At 44.3% G+C, this 17,236-nt stretch overlaps 1 protein-coding gene across 2 annotated transcripts in view; it reads right to left on the reverse strand.

Annotated features, from left to right (window-relative positions):
- Positions 1-11,619: 11,619 nt before the first annotated feature.
- The window catches only part of bloc1s1 (biogenesis of lysosomal organelles complex-1, subunit 1), a 45,579-nt gene continuing 39,962 nt past the window's right edge, over positions 11,620-17,236 (reverse strand). For both annotated transcript variants that reach the window (XM_055664631.1, XM_055664632.1), the window contains one exon: positions 11,620-12,050. In XM_055664631.1, coding sequence (XP_055520606.1) covers positions 11,943-12,050 — 108 coding nt within the window. In that variant the 3' untranslated portion in view covers positions 11,620-11,942. The remainder of the gene's footprint in view (positions 12,051-17,236) is intronic.

Here is a 17,236-nt window from a genome sequence, read left to right on the forward strand (position 1 = left end):
TTTCTTTAAAAAATATATATTTTTAATAGAAGCAATGTACAATGCATTTCGTTGTCTCTGTACTGTACACTGACAATGACAATTAAAATTGAATCTGAATCTGAATCTGAATCTATAATATAAAGCATGAATAACATAATACATTTCATGTACAACTTCTTGTTTTTAATTTAGTAGTGAAAAAGTAAGCAAGAAAAAGAGAGAAAGAGAATATTAAAATAAAGTGGTGATATTGATAGTTCATGAAAAAAATAGAGAGAAATGGCCGATAAAGTTGTAAAGCCCGAGAGAACAAAAGGGAGAGATGAAACAAAAAAAAAGGATAGAGAAAAAAAAATGAAAAGGGATATATACGTGCTTCGTATCTTTACCCACCCCTTGCCCGGTTTTGAAACGGTTAATTTCTACGGTTGGTCTGATTTGCCTGATAGGACGAATCTCCAACTCCAAGTGGTACTCTGGTTTATTTGGACAAATGATTGCGTTTCTCAGAGTCCGTCCAGGTTCGACACAGGTTGTTGGCCAGCACAGCATGTTCATAAATGTTTCCTTTTGCCTACAGTCTAAACCACGGATTCAATTGCTATCTTCAAAAGGCGATCAGAGATATACTTGACAAAGGCAACAAAAAGATAAATCGGGTTTGGAGGGAAAGCTCTTTGGAAGCTTTGACAAGACAGATCTCAGAAGCACAGGCCGTTCTAGGCTAGCAGATCCTTAACACAGGCAGTATCTCAAACTCGAAGGAAAGAAAAAAGTATTGGCTGGCTTTCCACAGCTGATTATTATCCAGGAATCCAGGCTGGAAAACATATGAGACGTCTTTAACACGATGTAAAGTGATGCTAGTCGCAAAAGACTGCTGCTTGTCTCTATACATCCACAAAGCTTGTTTGTTGCCTCGGTTACCCAACATGAGTCACCCATGTTCATCAGAGAAAAATATAAGCAATAGAAAGTGATGAGGAGATAAGATTGAATGATCCCGCCCCGCGCTGAATACATGTTGCCTGATCAGCCTACCTTTCCAATGGAGATTTTGTTACGCTAGATTTGCTTCTGTCGATCCACCTTCACATTCTTCATTTAACTTACCCAGATGAACGGAGACTTCTTATCCAGAGTGCTCGAGCAGATTACTGCAATAGCAAATTCTTTTTGCTTGCTGTTTTAGATTTGTAGAAATGAGATGCTGTTGAAGGCGTCTTGATTTAAATCAAGCTGCTTCAGTAGGGTGTGACACAAAGCATCTCATAGAGGGTGGAGTTTGAATATTTAAAGTCACAAAGTACTTTGCCACTTCAAATCATTAAGCTATCAAATGTATTTTCAGTTGCCAGGAGATTTCAGCAGAATTTCGTTGATTTTAAATTAGCAATATATTAACAGGATCACAACTCTAATTTCTTTAAAAAATATATATTTTTAATAGAAGCAATGTACAATGCATTTCGTTGTCTCTGTACTGTACACTGACAATGACAATTAAAATTGAATCTGAATCTGAATCTGAATCTATAATATAAAGCATGAATAACATAATACATTTCATGTACAACTTCTTGTTTTTAATTTAGTAGTGAAAAAGTAACAAAAGCAAGAAAAAGAAAGAAAGAGAATATTAAAATAAAGTGGTGATGTTGATAGTTCATGAAAAAAATATAGAGAAATGGCCCATAAAGTTGTAAAGCCCGAGAGAACAAAAGGGAGAGATGAAACAAAAAAAAAGGATAGAGAAAAAAAAAATGAAAAGGGATATATCAAGAGAGTATCAAGAGTATCAAGAGTATATACGTGCTTCGTATCTTTACCCACCCCTCGCCCGGTTTTGAAACGGTTAATTTCTACGGTTGGTCTGATTTGCCTGATAGGACGAATCTCCAACTCCAAGTGGTACTCTGGTTTATTTGGACAAATGATTGCGTTTCTCAGAGTCCGTCCAGGTTCGACACAGGTTGTTGGCCAGCACAGCATGTTCATAAATGTTTCCTTTTTGCCAGATTGGGGTGACATGGTGGCACAGCGGGTAGAGTTGCTGCCTTACAGTGCCGGAGACCCGGGTTCGATCCTGACATCGGGCATTGTCGGTGCAGAGTTATGCCGCTGTCCCACTTAGGAAACCTGAACGGAAACCTCTGAAGACTTTGCGCCCCACCCAAGGTTTCCGAGCGGTTCCCGGAGGTTTTTGTCAGTCTCCCCACCTGCAACTTCCGGCAACCTCCGGGAACCGCACCTCCGGGATTCCTGAGAGGGGATCTTATAGAAAGTTACAAAATTCTTAAGGGGTTGGACAGGCTAGATGCAGGAAGATTGTTCCCGATGTTGCGGAAGTCCAGAACAAGGGGTCACAGTTTAAGGATAAGGGGGAAATCTTTTAGGACCGAGATGAGAAAAACATTTTTCACACAGAGAGTGGTGAATCTGTGGAATTCTCTGCCACAGAAGGTAGTTGAGGCCACACAGTTCATTGGCTATATTTAAGAGGGAGTTAGATGTGGCCCTTGTGGCTAAAGGGATCAGGGGGTATGGAGAGAAGGCAGGGATGGGATACTGAGTTGGATGATCAGCCATGATCATATTGAATGGCGAATGGTGCAGGCTCGAAGGGCCGAATGGCCCTACTCCTGCACCTATTTTCTATGTTTCTTTGATAAGAGAGAATATGAAGAGGTTAGGAACAAAGTCGTAAAACGATTGGGAAGGCAAAGAGCAGCGATGAAATTAAATTATCAAGGATCATAATCTATAACAATAAAATATTTTACAGCTACAGCAATAAAAATGCACATTTAGGATGGGAGGAGACAGGAAAATACACAGATAACACCAGGGAGAAAAGAGAATGGAATCATTATGGTGCACACCAAAGGTCAAGTATTAATTTTGCATGTGGGAGCCGAAAGTTGATTGGGTGGTTATAAGAGCCTGATTGCTGTCAGACTCATTCTAAAAATGATCCTCCATAGCTTGAGGATGCATCAAGATAGTAACAACAAAAGAATTTAGTTTCTACACTACACGACTCTGCACATTTTGTGCACTCGCCATTATTATGCCTTGAAAGTGCACTGTGCTAATTACATAATTCCACACGGCTCGCAGTAATTTTTGTCATGAATTTTCCCCTTATCCTTCTTGTAGCTTGTTTAAATGTGGCTGACTGGCAAGGAGCCCTTTGATTCTTACACACTCTCAAGAAATATCAAGTGCAAACACTACGATATTACCTGTATCTTCAAAGGCTTGGACAAGAAACGACACTGTGGCCAGAATGATTTTATGGCTCGATCCTGCTCTCGCCACATTGCAAGGAAGAGTGAGGGGGTGCTGATCAAGGAGGGTGGCTTGGTGGTGAACAGAAAGTAAAAAATTAGGATGACAGATGAGTTTGTAAAACCTGCTGTGCTAGAATACAAGTTTCCATTGCAATTTTTACATGAAGGGAGGCTGATGTCCACTAATATAGTGTACGCTGATCTATGTGATTGTGTTAGCTCTTTATTCAGTTGTTGAAACAAAACCACCACTATTCAAAAATTACATTGGTGAAGCTTGCATCTGGGATGCAAATTTAGAAAAAATCTATATCTTCAAGGATTTTCCCTGAAATGGAAATATGCGGGGCATCTTTTTCTTTACGCAGAGGGTGGTGGGGGCATGGATCACGCTGCCAAAAGTGGTGGTGGAAGCAGATAGCAGCAATGTAGAGACAGTTAGATAGGCACGTGGATATACAGCAGATGGAGGGATATGGATATCAGAGGAGATTTGTTTATCTTGGCATCATAATTGGCACATTGTTGGTTAAAGGGTGTGTTCCTGTACTGTACTGTTGTATGTTCAAATACAGTCACCATTTTGTTAATATCGATTTCAGCTTCTTGCTCTCCTCTGGCCTTGGTCCTTTTGGCAGGCTAACACAAAGATGACTTCAGTCACTTGCTCCATATGTGGTGATAGATATTGCATGCAGCGCTTCCGAGGAGCCAAAATAATTAGTTGGGCAACGTTACAATAGAGTGAAAATTCACCAGAAATGTTGGCGTGCAATTTGCCAAATTTTCTTGAGGCGGTTGTTTGTTTATTGGAGAGTCAGATTCAAAGAACTTCTAATGGAACCATAGCTGAGACAAAGGAAAATGATTTTAATTGAGAGTGAAACATTACAATGGAATGCAAACATCTTGTTGAGATGACCATTTATTTTTTAAGCTTTTTGTCCATGTGGTACACTGTTTGGAAATCGTTGTCTAAATTTCACTTTGTACTTGAACAGTAGGCGCATTCCTTAAATCTACCGTCATTGTTTATTTAAAGATTACGCGCAGGAAACCTGTAAGATACGGCCTCTATATCGAGCTGCAGTGTTGTGGGGTTTTGAGAATCAAGATTTATTTAACTAATGTTTCCTGAAATTCATCTTGCAACTCAAAAATATACTGTCCTCATTTTTCTACCATTCAAATAACCTATTGTTTATTTTCACGAGCCAGAGCAGACGGAAACATTCATGTTCTCGACAAGCGTATTCCGAGCTACCCAATCCCATGCAGGAAGATTGTTCCCGATGTTAGGGAAGTCCAGGACAAGGGGTCACAGCTTAAGGATAAAGGGGAAATCCTTTAAAACCGAGATGAGAAGAACTTTTTTCACGCAGAGAGTGGTGAATCTCTGGAACTCTCTGCCACAGAGGGTAGTTGAATCCAGTTCATTGGCTATATTTAAGAGGGAGTTAGATGTGGCCCTTGTGGCTAAGGGGATCAGGGGGTATGGAGAGAAGGCAGGTACGGGATACTGAGTTGGATGATCAGCCATGATCATATTGAATGGCGGTGCAGGCTCGAAGGGCCGAATGCCTACTCCTGCACCTAATTTCTATGTTTCTATGTTTATTCGTATATTGCAAGCAGATGAAACAGAGGACATACATAGTATTGGGCGATGAGATGATTAATGCTGAGAGCTGTTAAATTAGTAAAAAGGGCGATATTAAATTAATTCTTCAAACTCAAAGAAGATAAAACCTTTGCTGTAGATGGATTGTTTCCACACATTGTAAATGATTTTTATGCAAGAGATAGCAGAGGCACATAATTCATAATTGCTGGCATAAGACGTGCTGTCTGAAGACTGGCAGATAGCTTATGTATTACCTGTATTTAACAAAGGGAACATTAGTTCTTTAATTGAGCATTAATAGAACAATAATTGAACACGAGTTCAATTTAGTTTCATTTAGAGAAATAGGCCCTTCGGCCCACCGTGTCCGTGCCGACCAGCGATCCCCGAACATTAACACTGCCCAACACCGGGTGCTCCGGTTTCCTCCCACACTCCAAAGACGTGCAGGTTTACAGGTTAATTGGCTTGGTAAAATTGTAAATTGTCCCTTGTGTGTGTGTGTGGGATAGTGTTAGTGCGTGGGGATCGCTGGTCGGCACGGACTCGGTGGGCCGAAGGGCCTGTTTCTGTGCTGTATCTCTAAACTTTTGGTCTCCAAATCTGAGGAAGGACATTCTTGCCATAGAGGGAGTGCAGAGACGGTTCACCAGACTGATTCCTGGGATGTCAGGACTGTCTTATGAAGAAAGACTGGATAGACTTGGTTTATACTCTCTAGAATTTAGAAGATTGAGAGGGGATCTTATAGAAACTTACAAAATTCTTAAGGGGTTGGACAGGCTAGATGCAGGAAAGATTGTTCCCGATGTTAGGGAAGTCCAGGACAAGGGGTCACAGCTTAAGGATAAAGGGGAAATCCTTTTAAACCGAGATGAGAAGAACTTTTTTTCACACAGAGTGGTGAATCTCTGGAACTCTCTGCCACAGAGGGTAGTTGAGGCCAGTTCATTGGCTATATTTAAGAGGGAGTTAGATGTGGCCCTTGTGGCTAAGGGGATCAGGGGGTATGGAGAGAAGGCAGGTACGGGATACTGAGTTGGTTGATCAGCCATGATCATATTGAATGGCGAATGGTGCAGGCTCGAAGGGCCGAATGGCCTACTCCTGCACCTAATTTCTATGTTTCTATGTTTCTATGTAACTAAACTAAAACTAAACTTGACAACAACGTTGGGTGAGGTGCGTAGGGTTTCCTCTACGCAGAGAACAAACATTTCGAGTAAGACAGTGCCAGAGTATCAGAACTTACCTCCCATGTTGGTGAATACCAGCTGGGGTAGGCATAATGGGACAGCTAGCAGCAATATGTCTTCATTCCACTAGGGGGTGAAATCAGTCACAAGCTAGTTACTAACTCGGACACAGTTGTATCTCTATAGCACCTTGAATGTGGTGAGTAATCCCACAGCATTTCACAGGAGGGTTAGAATACAAAATCTGACACGGAGTCACAGTGGGAGATATCAGGATTAAGTGGGCAAAGGCTCAAGAGTCGAGGGTGTTTTATTGTCATGTCCCGAAACGGAGCAATGAAATTCTTACTTGCAGCAGCACAACAGAGATGTAAACACCATAATGAACATATATAGATGAAAATAACAAACAAACAAACAATAATAGAGCAAAGACAAAAATAATGTCCCCAAGTCTATGCAGTTTGGAGTTTAGATGGAGTTCGTAGTTTCATAGCCTGATGGCTGCAGGGAAGGAGCTATTCCTGAACCTGAACCTTACAGTTCTCAGGCTCCTGTACCTTCTTCCCGATGGCAGGGTGGATGAGAGCGTGGCCAGGGTGGTGTGGGTCTCTGATGATGCTGGCTGCCTTTTTGAGGCAGCGATGCCAAAGTCACCAGGCCAGTGATCGGAGCAATCCTCTCTGGCGACCCCCGGCAAGGGTTCGCCCGCTCCACGATGGAAAGGTCCACGCTGCGCCCGCTGCTGAAGCTCTGGGCCCGACTCCGGGAAAAGCCGCTCCAATCCAAGCTGTTAGGCCGTGAGAGGGGAGGCAGAGAAGCTACATGGAAAAAGTTGCCTCTCAGTCGAGGGTGACTGAGAAGAATGGTTTCCCCCCGCCCCCCCCCCCCCCCCCCCACCCCCACCCCCCACATGGACATGCCTTTCTCTCCTGAGCCTCAAGCTTGTATCATATAACCATATAACAATTACAGCACGGAAACAGGCCATCTCGACCCTTCTAGTCCTCTGCCGAAAGATTGACATAATCTCCCCTAGTCCCATATACCTGCGCTCAGACCATAACCCTCCATTCCTAGATGCTCCATCCCGCTGTTACTATCCAATTTATTTTTAAATGATAAAAACGAACCTGCCTCCACCACCTTCACTGGAAGCTCATTCCACACAGCTACCACTCTCTGAGTAAAGAAGTTCCCCCGCATGTTACCCCTAAACTTCAGTCCCTTAATTCTCATGTCATGTCCCCTTGTTTGAATCTTCCCTACTCTCAGTGGGAAAAGCTTTTCCACGTCAACTCTGTCTATCCCTCTCATCATTTTAAAAACCTCTATCAAGTCCCCCCTTAACCTTCTGCGCTCCAAAGAATAAATACCTAACTTGTTCAACCTTTCTCTGTAACTTAGTTGCTGAAACCCAGGCAACATTCTAGTAAATCTCCTCTGTACTCTCTCTATTTTGTTGACATCCTTCCTATAATTAGGCGACCAAAATTGTACACCCTACTCCAGAATTGGCCTCACCAATGCCTTGTACAATGCCTTGTATCATACTGCTAAACAAGGCAATACTTGAACCCTTCTTCAGGTTCTGAGAGTCAGGGGAGAGGGAGACTAGAGAAACAAAAGGGGAAGGTGTGAAATGTAGAATGGTTCATTGTTGTGTAGGAAGGAACTGCAGACGCGGGTTTAAACCAAAGATAGGCGCAAAGTGCTGGAGTAACTCAGCGGGATGGGCAGCATCTCTGGAGGGAAGGAATGGGTGACGTTTCGGGTCTAGGCCCTTCTTCAGACTGATTACCAAAGACCCTATAGGGGAGCAAGATAGACCACTCCTGCTAAATGCAATGGGCGTGTAGAACGCAACGGAGCGGAACGTGGGCCTTTTTTTCATCCATTTCAGTAACTGGACCCCACCCGACTCGCAGTGTAATCAATGTTGCGGGGGAACAGTTTGTGTTAATAAATTATAATTCTGAAAATGAGGAGAAGATTTTTACCAAAGAACTTTTATTTTTACGAGGATGTTTCCGTAACCGGCTTCCGTCTCTGCGCTAGTATCTTTGCTCCGCTACGATGGGATCTTTGGTGCGGAGACGGAAGCCGGTTACGGAAATGGGGCCGAAAATGACCCATGAATCTGCCCATGACCGTACTGCGTCTTTATCGTTGAGTGATCTGTCTTGCTCGCTGTAGGATCTGTGCTAGTTACCTGAAACGTTACTCTGAGCTACTCCAGTATTTTGTGTCTATCTATGTTTCATTGTTAGCTGAGGGGAAGGTGACAATGAGGCAGACAATCAGTAAAATTAATCAGGACAGTGGAACTAGTCGGATGAGTAGGGTCGGGGAGGGATGGAGAGAGTGGGATTAACAGGCTGTTGGGTCATTCAGGGTGTAATTGTTGAATCAGATCCTATCTTCATTCAACATCCTGCACATAGACCTTTCAGCAAGGGTTGTAATCAGCACTGGACATCCTGGCTGCTCTTTTACATCCTCCGTAACATATTATTCTAACAGTGCTTTAAAAACAAGATTTCAAACTGTAGGGTCTGCAAACCCAAGAGATCATATCTCCTTCTCATTTACAAAAGTTCACAATTTTAATGTAGAAACATGACCAGGAAATATCATCAAGCAAATAACTGCAGTAACCATGACTGTCAGTTGGTGGCGCTGCTGAATCAGGAACTAGCCCAGCCCGATTCTAAATCTCATCCCTTACAACAGTATCATTGTGTATTCTAGTAAATGCACATCTTAGATTTCGGTAAGTTCACCAGGCCAGTAAAATAGGAAAATTAAAGCCAACAAATTGTAGAATCACAGAGTCCTACAGCTTGGAAACAGGCCCTTCGGCCCACCAAGCCCCCACCGACTATCAACCACCCATGTACAATAATAACATTTTATTCTTCCCATGTTCCCATCAACTCCGCTCAGAGTCTACCGGCCACCCATGTACGAGGGGCAATTTACAGAGACCAATTAACCCATCAACCTCCACATCTTTTGGATGTAGGGGGGAAACCTGAGGACCTGGGGAAAATTCACACAGCCAGAGGGAGATCGTGCAACATTGGCAGACATTCCATATATTCAGTGTGGAAGAGGAACTTGGTGTGTGTGTGTGTGTGTGTGTGTCTGCGCGTGTGTGTGTGTGAGTGTGTCTGTGCGTGTGTGTCTGTGGGTTTGCGAGTGTGTGTGTGTGTATGTGTGTGTGTGTGTGTGTGTGTGTGTGTGTGTGTGTGTGTGCGTGTCTGTGGGTTTGCGAGTGTGTGTGTGTATGCGAGTGTGTGTGTGTGTGTGTGTGTGTGTGCGAGTGTGTGTGTGTGTGTGTATGCGAGTGTGTGTGTGTGTGTGTGTGTGCGAGTGTGTGTGTATGCGAGTGTGTGTGTGTGGGTGTGTGTGTGTGCTTGTGTGTGTGTGTGAGTGTGTGTGTGTGTGCGAGTGTGTGTGTGAGTGTGTGTGTCTGTGGGTTTGCGAGTGTGTGTGTGTATGCGAGTGTGTGTGTCTGTGGGTTTGCGAGTGTGTGTGTGTGTGCGAGTGTGTGTGTGTGTGGGTGTGTGTGTGTGTGTGCGTGTGTGCGCGCGAATGGGTGTGTGTGCGCATGGGGGGTGAACAAGGTCATTCTTGCATCCGCCTCTTTGGTTATTCGCTGCCAAATATTTTGTTCTGAAACAAAGCTCGTCTACCTAACAGCAGCAAGCTTCCTTTAAACGACCAGTCCATGGGGATGTTAATCTCCGCTGATTCAACACAGCTACTTGCTTTCAGACAAGAGGCATTCGGGACACTTCCTGACCTTTAATGTCAGCTTTCCACGAGGCTCCAGGAGGGAATTAAAAGGAAGGACTTTCCTCGTCACCTTCTGTGGGATTCAGTGCAAAACAAACTGACGTTAAAGGAGACACAATTCAGAGGAACTTGCCACCCACTGTACAAAGAAACAACTTCCTTCACTAACGAGAACACAAGACTAGCCTCAACAAGCCGAGGGGAACCAAAGGTTCATAGTGAGCATGAGCAAAGGCAAGCGACTTACTCCCTCAGTTACCATAGAGGGAGTACAGAGAAGGTTCACCAGACTGATTCCTGGGATGTCAGGGCTTTCATATGAAGAAAGACTGGATAGACTCGGCTTGTACTCGCTAGAATTTAGAAGATTGCGGGGAGATCTTATAGAAACTTACAAAATTCTTAAGGGGTTGGACAGGCTAGATGCAGGAAGATTGTTCCCGATGTTGGGGAAATCCAGGACAAGGGGTCACAGTTTAAGGATAAGGGGGAAATCCTTTAGGACCGAGATGAGGAAAACATTTTTCACACAGAGAGTGGTGAATCTGTGGAATTCTCTGCCACAGAAGGTAGTTGAGGCCACACAGTTCATTGGCTATATTTAAGAGGGAGTTAGATGTGGCCCTTGTGGCTAAAGGGATCAGGGGGTATGGAGAGAAGGCAGGTACAGGATACTTAGTTGGATGATCAGCCATGATCATATTGAATGACTGTGCAGGCTCGAAGGGCCGAATGGCCTCTACCCCTGCACCTATTTTCTATGTTTCTATGAAGTTACTGACCTCTTAAAGGCTTCCAAAGGCATCATCCCTTGTGTATTGGGACCCGGGTCCCATCATCACTAGTGCAACTGGTACATGTTGGCCAGTGTGGGCAAGTTGGGCCGAAGGGCCTGTTTCCACATCGTATCACTCTATGACTCTATCCAAGGTGCTAATCTTCACAGGCGCAAAAAGCTGGAGTAACTCAGCGGGACGGGCAGCATCTCTGGAGAGAAGGAATGGGTGACGTTTCGGGTCGACACCCTTCTTCAGAAGGAAAAGTAACTGTATAGAAGTATAGAACAAGCTGGTAAATGTGGACATCCACCACAAGTGCCTCTCAGGAAGAATTATCATCTTCATCGATTGGTCTGGCAAGGAAAGTGCTAGCGTGACAGGGCAAAGATATAGGAACAACTACGACTTACTGGCAACTGCCATCATTCCACTGCAGCAATGAGAAGCAACAAAGCCCGGTATTTGACAAAGAGTTGCAGGAAAACAGTACAGGGCAACACATGATGCTAAATTCTTGGCCAAGGACAGGGCTTGTAAAGTACCAATTAAACTGTAATCATTTTCTTTTCATTAGGGTAGCATTCCACTGAGTGTTTCTGTCACTAATATTCAGATTATGTGTTTGCTTTAAAACAAACTGCTGCTTGGTTTAAGGTGAAGGGGAAAAGATTTAATAGGAATCTGAGGGGTAACTTTTTCACACAGAGTGTGGTGGGTGTATGGAACAAGCTGCCGGAGGAGGTAGTTGATGCTGGGACTATCCCAACGTTTAAGAAACAGTTAGACAGGTACATGGATAGGACGGGTTTGGAGGGATATGGACCGAACACAGGCAGGTGGGACTAGTGTAGATGGGGCATGTTGGCTAGTGTGGGCAAGTTGGGCCTGTTTTCACACTATCACTCTAACATCCTGAGACAGCACAAATTATTTTAGCAGCGAAATATGAAATAGGCCCGCAGGTATTTATTGAAGATTTTTAACATGGACATATTATATTTTCTGGACTGTTACATTCCAGGAAAGCAGATGCATGGAGTCTTGCTGATGTGCATTCATTTTTACATTATTGTAGCAGACAACCAGCACAGTGGGATGGATATATTCTAGTTCTCGTCTTCATTTGAATGAGGAAGGGCATTCCAGGCTTATTGCATTCAACCTGTAGGAAACCTCCATTTGCAGAGCTTGTGTTTATAGTGGCAGCTTTATCTTCCGAAGGTGATTTGGTTTCTTCCTCACAAAATGGCTGCATTTCGATTTCGCATCACGTTGCAGGTTGTAGCTGCCCTTTATACACGTACTCGAGGGCAGTGGCGATTGTCCTCATGTCCATCTCAATGCTTCTTGCCCAGTTCTCCACATCACCAATTTCCTGAGGAGAAAACAAAGTTTCCAGTAGGATGAATGTGTGAGCGCTGTTCACGGCAGTTTGTTAGCCAACCATCCTTTATCCTTAGAGTCACAGAGTGATACAGCGTGGAAACAGGCCCTTCGGCCCAACTTGCCCACATGTCCCATCTACACTTGTCCCTCCTGCTTGCGTTTGGCCCATATCCCTCCAAACTTGTCCTATCCATGTATCTGTCGAACTGTTTCTTAAATGTTGGGATAGTCCCAGCCTCAACTACCTCCTCTGGCAGCTCGTTCCATACACCCACCACCCTTTGTGTGAAAATGTTACCCCTCAGATTCCTATTAAATCTTTCCCCCTTCACCTTAAACCTATGTCCTCTGGTCCTCGATTCCCCTATTCTGAGCAAGAGACTCTGTGCGTCTACCCGATCTATTCCTCTCATGATTTTATAGACACAAGGATATATAGATCCTGGTGTCTTGAGGAAAAATTCACAAAGTGCAGGAACTCAATGGGTCAGGCACCATCTCAGAAGACCGTGGATAGGCAGCTTTTCACTGAAGACCCTTTATCCTTACTGGGCCAAATATAGTCTAAACCCCCCCCCCCCCACCCCCCCATCTTCTCCTCCACTGTTCCCGCTCACCTATATCCCTCCAGCGTTACATTTCACCACTCTTCTCTCCTTACAGTGCCCTCCATAATGTTTGGGACAAAGACCCATCATTTATTTAGTTGCCTCTGTACTCCACAATTTGAGATTTGTAATAGAAAAAAATCACATGTGGTTAAAGTGCACATTGTCAGATTTTAATAAAGGCCATTTTATTACATTTTGGTTTCACCATGTAGAAATTACAGCAGTGTTTATACATAGTCCCCCCATTTCAGGGCACCATAATGTTTGGGACACATGGCTTCACAGGCTGAGTTTCTCCAGCACTTTGTTTATTGCTCAAGATTCCAGCACCTGCAGTTCCTTGTGTCTACAGTCATATCTTGATGGGATTTAGAATCAGCTGCCATCTACAGTGCTGCTATAAATACATTTTCATGTTGGCAGTTTTTGCCTACTGTCCAGTCTTGCCAACCTTCCAAATAGAAAGCTTTGTCAATTGCATTATGCTGTTTTTCTCCCCCCTCCAAGGTTATGCAATTAAAAATTGATTTCTTCCAGATTGAAGCATGGTATTGACCATATCTGGGCTGTTTCACATCACTCGTTAGATTTCAAAGTGCACTTTGTGTCACGAGACAAACCTGTGACCTTCCTGCCATGCCTGCATTGGGGATGTCAATGCCTGTACATCGCTCCTTTTGCAGGAGCTTGCTCTACGCTGTCTCAGGTAGCTCCCGGATGGGCACTAGCGGGACAACATGGTCTGCTTCCTGCAGCCCCAAGCAGGGAAGTGATTTACGGCGCCAACCCCATTAAACACACGCCACCCACCGCCTTCAATATCCACCCACAGAACCACGACATCACTCCAGCCTCTGCTCCGTCACCCACACTGTGAAGTCGCCATTCTTGCTTTCTCCCTCGCTCACCTCTCAAGCACCGACCCGTCCACTCCCTCCCCCATACCCGATCGCTTCCTTCTCACTCCCTGCCATCACAGATGTAACGTGACACTGACACGATGACCCCCTCAGTGCCTCCGCAGAGAGCCACTAAATGTCTGATCCAAGAGTCTCTCTCCAACCAGGGCTCAAGAGACGAGGACCTGGCACCATTCTCAATGTGAGAATATACAACTCCCATATTATTGTGATTGATAAGTCAGCCGTCCTAACTAGCCTACTCTTAGATGCGGAACCGCTCGCTGCTTCAGTCATTTACCCACTTGAAAGTCAATTGCAAGGCTGCAAAATGCCTTCTCCTTTTCCAGAACCCAAATAATCTTGCATCTCCAATCCCCACGGCCTCAAGTTTGTGACCACTCCAAATGAGGGGAGGGATCAGGGAGTTCTCCAGGAACCCGGCCCAATGACTGGTGGGACTGGGAACGCACACAAAGGCTCGTCGGACGGTGGAACATGGTGGGACACAAAGATGGTCGGGCAAGGAGAGAGGGATTTCGGTTCACGGGAACTAACCCAGTACATCGAGCGCGCGGACAGGCCGGACTTTGGACGTTCGAATAACGGCGCTAATAATGGGGGCGCCTGCATGTGCGATATATCACACATACAACTCGAATCTCACTGTGCAGATGCATGTGTGACAAATAAAGAACCATTGAGTAGTTTCTAACCCCATCAACACAATAGCCCATCCTGGCTCTAGTTCCCCGACTCCAGCTTTAACTAAGGTCGGATACTGGGAGACAGGGCAGGTGCGATAGCTGGCCAAATAGACCCCGGGAGGCAGGCCAGTTTTTCAAAGCTTTTAAAAAAGCCTAAGTGCCTGCATTTTTGCAAGGTTTCTATTTTTGCCGAGAGACAATGCAATGGTGAATCAATCGAAACCTCAACAAGACCATAGTTGAGCTGAACAATAACAGGAAATAGTTGCTGGCTCCATGCAAGCAATTCGTACCATGGAGAGGTGTGCTTGACTGAGCTAGTGTTGAGTAAATCTGCTGGCTAGGGTGTGCTATGTCGCAGAGCCTTGTGTGATGATAGGACAATGAAATTCTTGCTTTGCTTCAGCTCACAGAACATAATAGGCATTGACTACAAAACAGATCAGTGTGTCCATATACCGTAATATAAATATATACACGCATGAATAAATAAAATGATAAAGTGCAAATAACAGATAATTGGTTATTGATAATCAACGTTTTGTCCGAGCCAGGTTTAATACAGGTTTTCACACAGAGAGTGGTGAATCTGTGGAACTCTCTGCCACAGAGGTAGTTGAGGCCACAGTTCGTTGGCTATATTTAAGAGGGAGTTTGATGTGGCCCTTGTGGCTAAAGGATCAGGGGGTATGGAGAGAAGGCAGGTACAGGATACTGAGTTGGATGATCAGCCATGATCATATTGAATGGCGGTGCAGGCTCGAAGGGCCGAATGGCCTACTCCTGCACCTAATTTCTATGTTTCTATGTAATAGCCTGATGGCTGTGGGGAAGTAGCTATTCCTGAACCTGGTTGTTGCAGACTTCAGGCTCCTGTACCTTCTACCTGAAAGCAGCAGGGAGATGAGTGTGTGGCCAGGATGTTGTGGGTCTTTGATGATGCTGCCAGCCTTTTTGAGGCAGCGACTGCGAGTCAGGTTTGGATTTGTCAATGACCACTGTCCGCAGAAGACTTCATGAACAGAAATACAGAGGCTACACTGCAAGATGCAAACCGCTGGTTAGCCGCAAAAATGGGATGGCCGACTTACAGTTTACCAAGAAGTACTTAAAACAGTCTGAAGAAGGGTTTCGGCCCGAAACGTTGCCTATTTCCTTCGCTCCACATAGGTGCTGCTGCACCCGCTGAGTTTCTCCAGCTTTTTTGTGTACCTTCGATTTTCCAGCATCTGCAGTTCCTTCTTAAACACTTAAAACAGTGTTCCTTGGCCTTCCAGTCCCATTGGGCCATGGTGTGTACAAATCTGTCTGCTCTGTTGACATAACTAACAAGGAGATGTTGGACAAACTTGGATTATTTTCTCTGGATGCAAGAGTTTGAGGAGAGACCTGATAGAAGTATGTAAAATGATGAGAGGCAGAGATGGGGTTGACAGTCAGAACATTTTTTCCCCCCAGGATGGAAATATCAAAGACTGGAGGTTGGAGGGGGGAATGTTCACAGGATGTGTGCAGGGCAAGGCTCTTTGTTCACACAGAGTGGTGGGCGCCTGCAGCCCGTTATCAGGGGTGGTGGTGGAGGCAGATACGTTTGTGGCATGCAAGAGCTTTTAGATAGGCACATGGATATGCAGGAAATGGAGGGATATGGATCATGCACAAGCAGAGGTGATTAGTTTAACTTGGCATCATGTTCGGCACCAACTTCATGAGCCAAAGGGTTTGATGTTTATCTTTCTGACACACTGCCTCCTTTTTAAAGGTAGTCATACAGTCATAGAGTGATACAGCGCGGAAACAGGCCCAACTTGCCCACACCAGCCAACATGTCCCAGTTACACTAGCCCCACCTGCCCGTGTTTGGTCCATATACCACCAAACCTGTCCTTTCCATGTACCTGCCTAACTGTTTCTTAACCGTCTCAACGTCTCCCTATAGCTCAGACCTGGCAACATCCTCGTAAATAATGAGTCCCAAGAACGAAACTTAGTAATAGATCACAGCTTGTGCAAGGACTGTAATATTGCTTCAGGAAAGGGGGGGGGAAAGGCTCTGGTTTCAGTCACCTTACTATTCACATCCCGTGGGGCAGAAGTGACTTTTGGAAAAAACTGTTGGATGAATAAAACTTGAGGATTTTAGAATAATTGCAGATGTGTAACACAATCGTTTTGTCTTATTGTATCAGTTACACATTATATCATTTTGACAAAATGACAATGGTTCCCCGGTGTCCCTGAACAAGCATTCCCCCATCAGAGCCTTGTCTTTTTTCAACCAGTCAAACAAGATGGCTACAATCTACTGATTTGTCAGGATCACAGTATTATTGATTTCCTTCCACAAGCCAGCAGATGGTGCTGAGTCCTGCATTCATTCAGCAGCGGTAATGTCAACGGTTTTAACCTTCCCCTGTCTAGTTCTCTGCCCTTCTCCAAAACAGCCGCGATTGACCCATGGTACACAACAATGCTGGAGAAACTCAGGGGGTGCAGCAGCACCTTCGATTTTCCAGCATCTGCAGTTCCTTCTTAATACGATTGACCCATGCTTGGTTACAGTTTAGGAGCGCCTGACAACTCCTTGGTCCCTACGATTTGACGATTAACCATCAGGACTCTTTTTTTTAAATTTTTTTTAAAAAATATTTTATTTTATTAGAAGTAAGCACAGTCATATGGCACCAAAGTGCCTAATATATATTTTCATAATACATTTTATGTACAACTTCTTTTTTTTTTTTTGTTACATTGAAAAAAGATGAGAATAAGAAAAAGAAGTTAGATAGTAAAGGATAGAAAGATGTGAAATATACAGTGTGCGAAGAAAGAAAACGAGTAAATGAAGAAAGTTGAGAGAGAAAATAGTGAAAAGAAAAGGAGATCATTATTTATAATCTTGACCAACCCTCGTCCAGTCCTGAAACAGTTATTTTTTACAATTGTGTTGCACCATAT

The sequence above is a fragment of the Leucoraja erinacea genome, chromosome 40, assembly GCF_028641065.1.
Source record: "Leucoraja erinacea ecotype New England chromosome 40, Leri_hhj_1, whole genome shotgun sequence".
NCBI lineage: Eukaryota > Metazoa > Chordata > Chondrichthyes > Rajiformes > Rajidae > Leucoraja > Leucoraja erinaceus.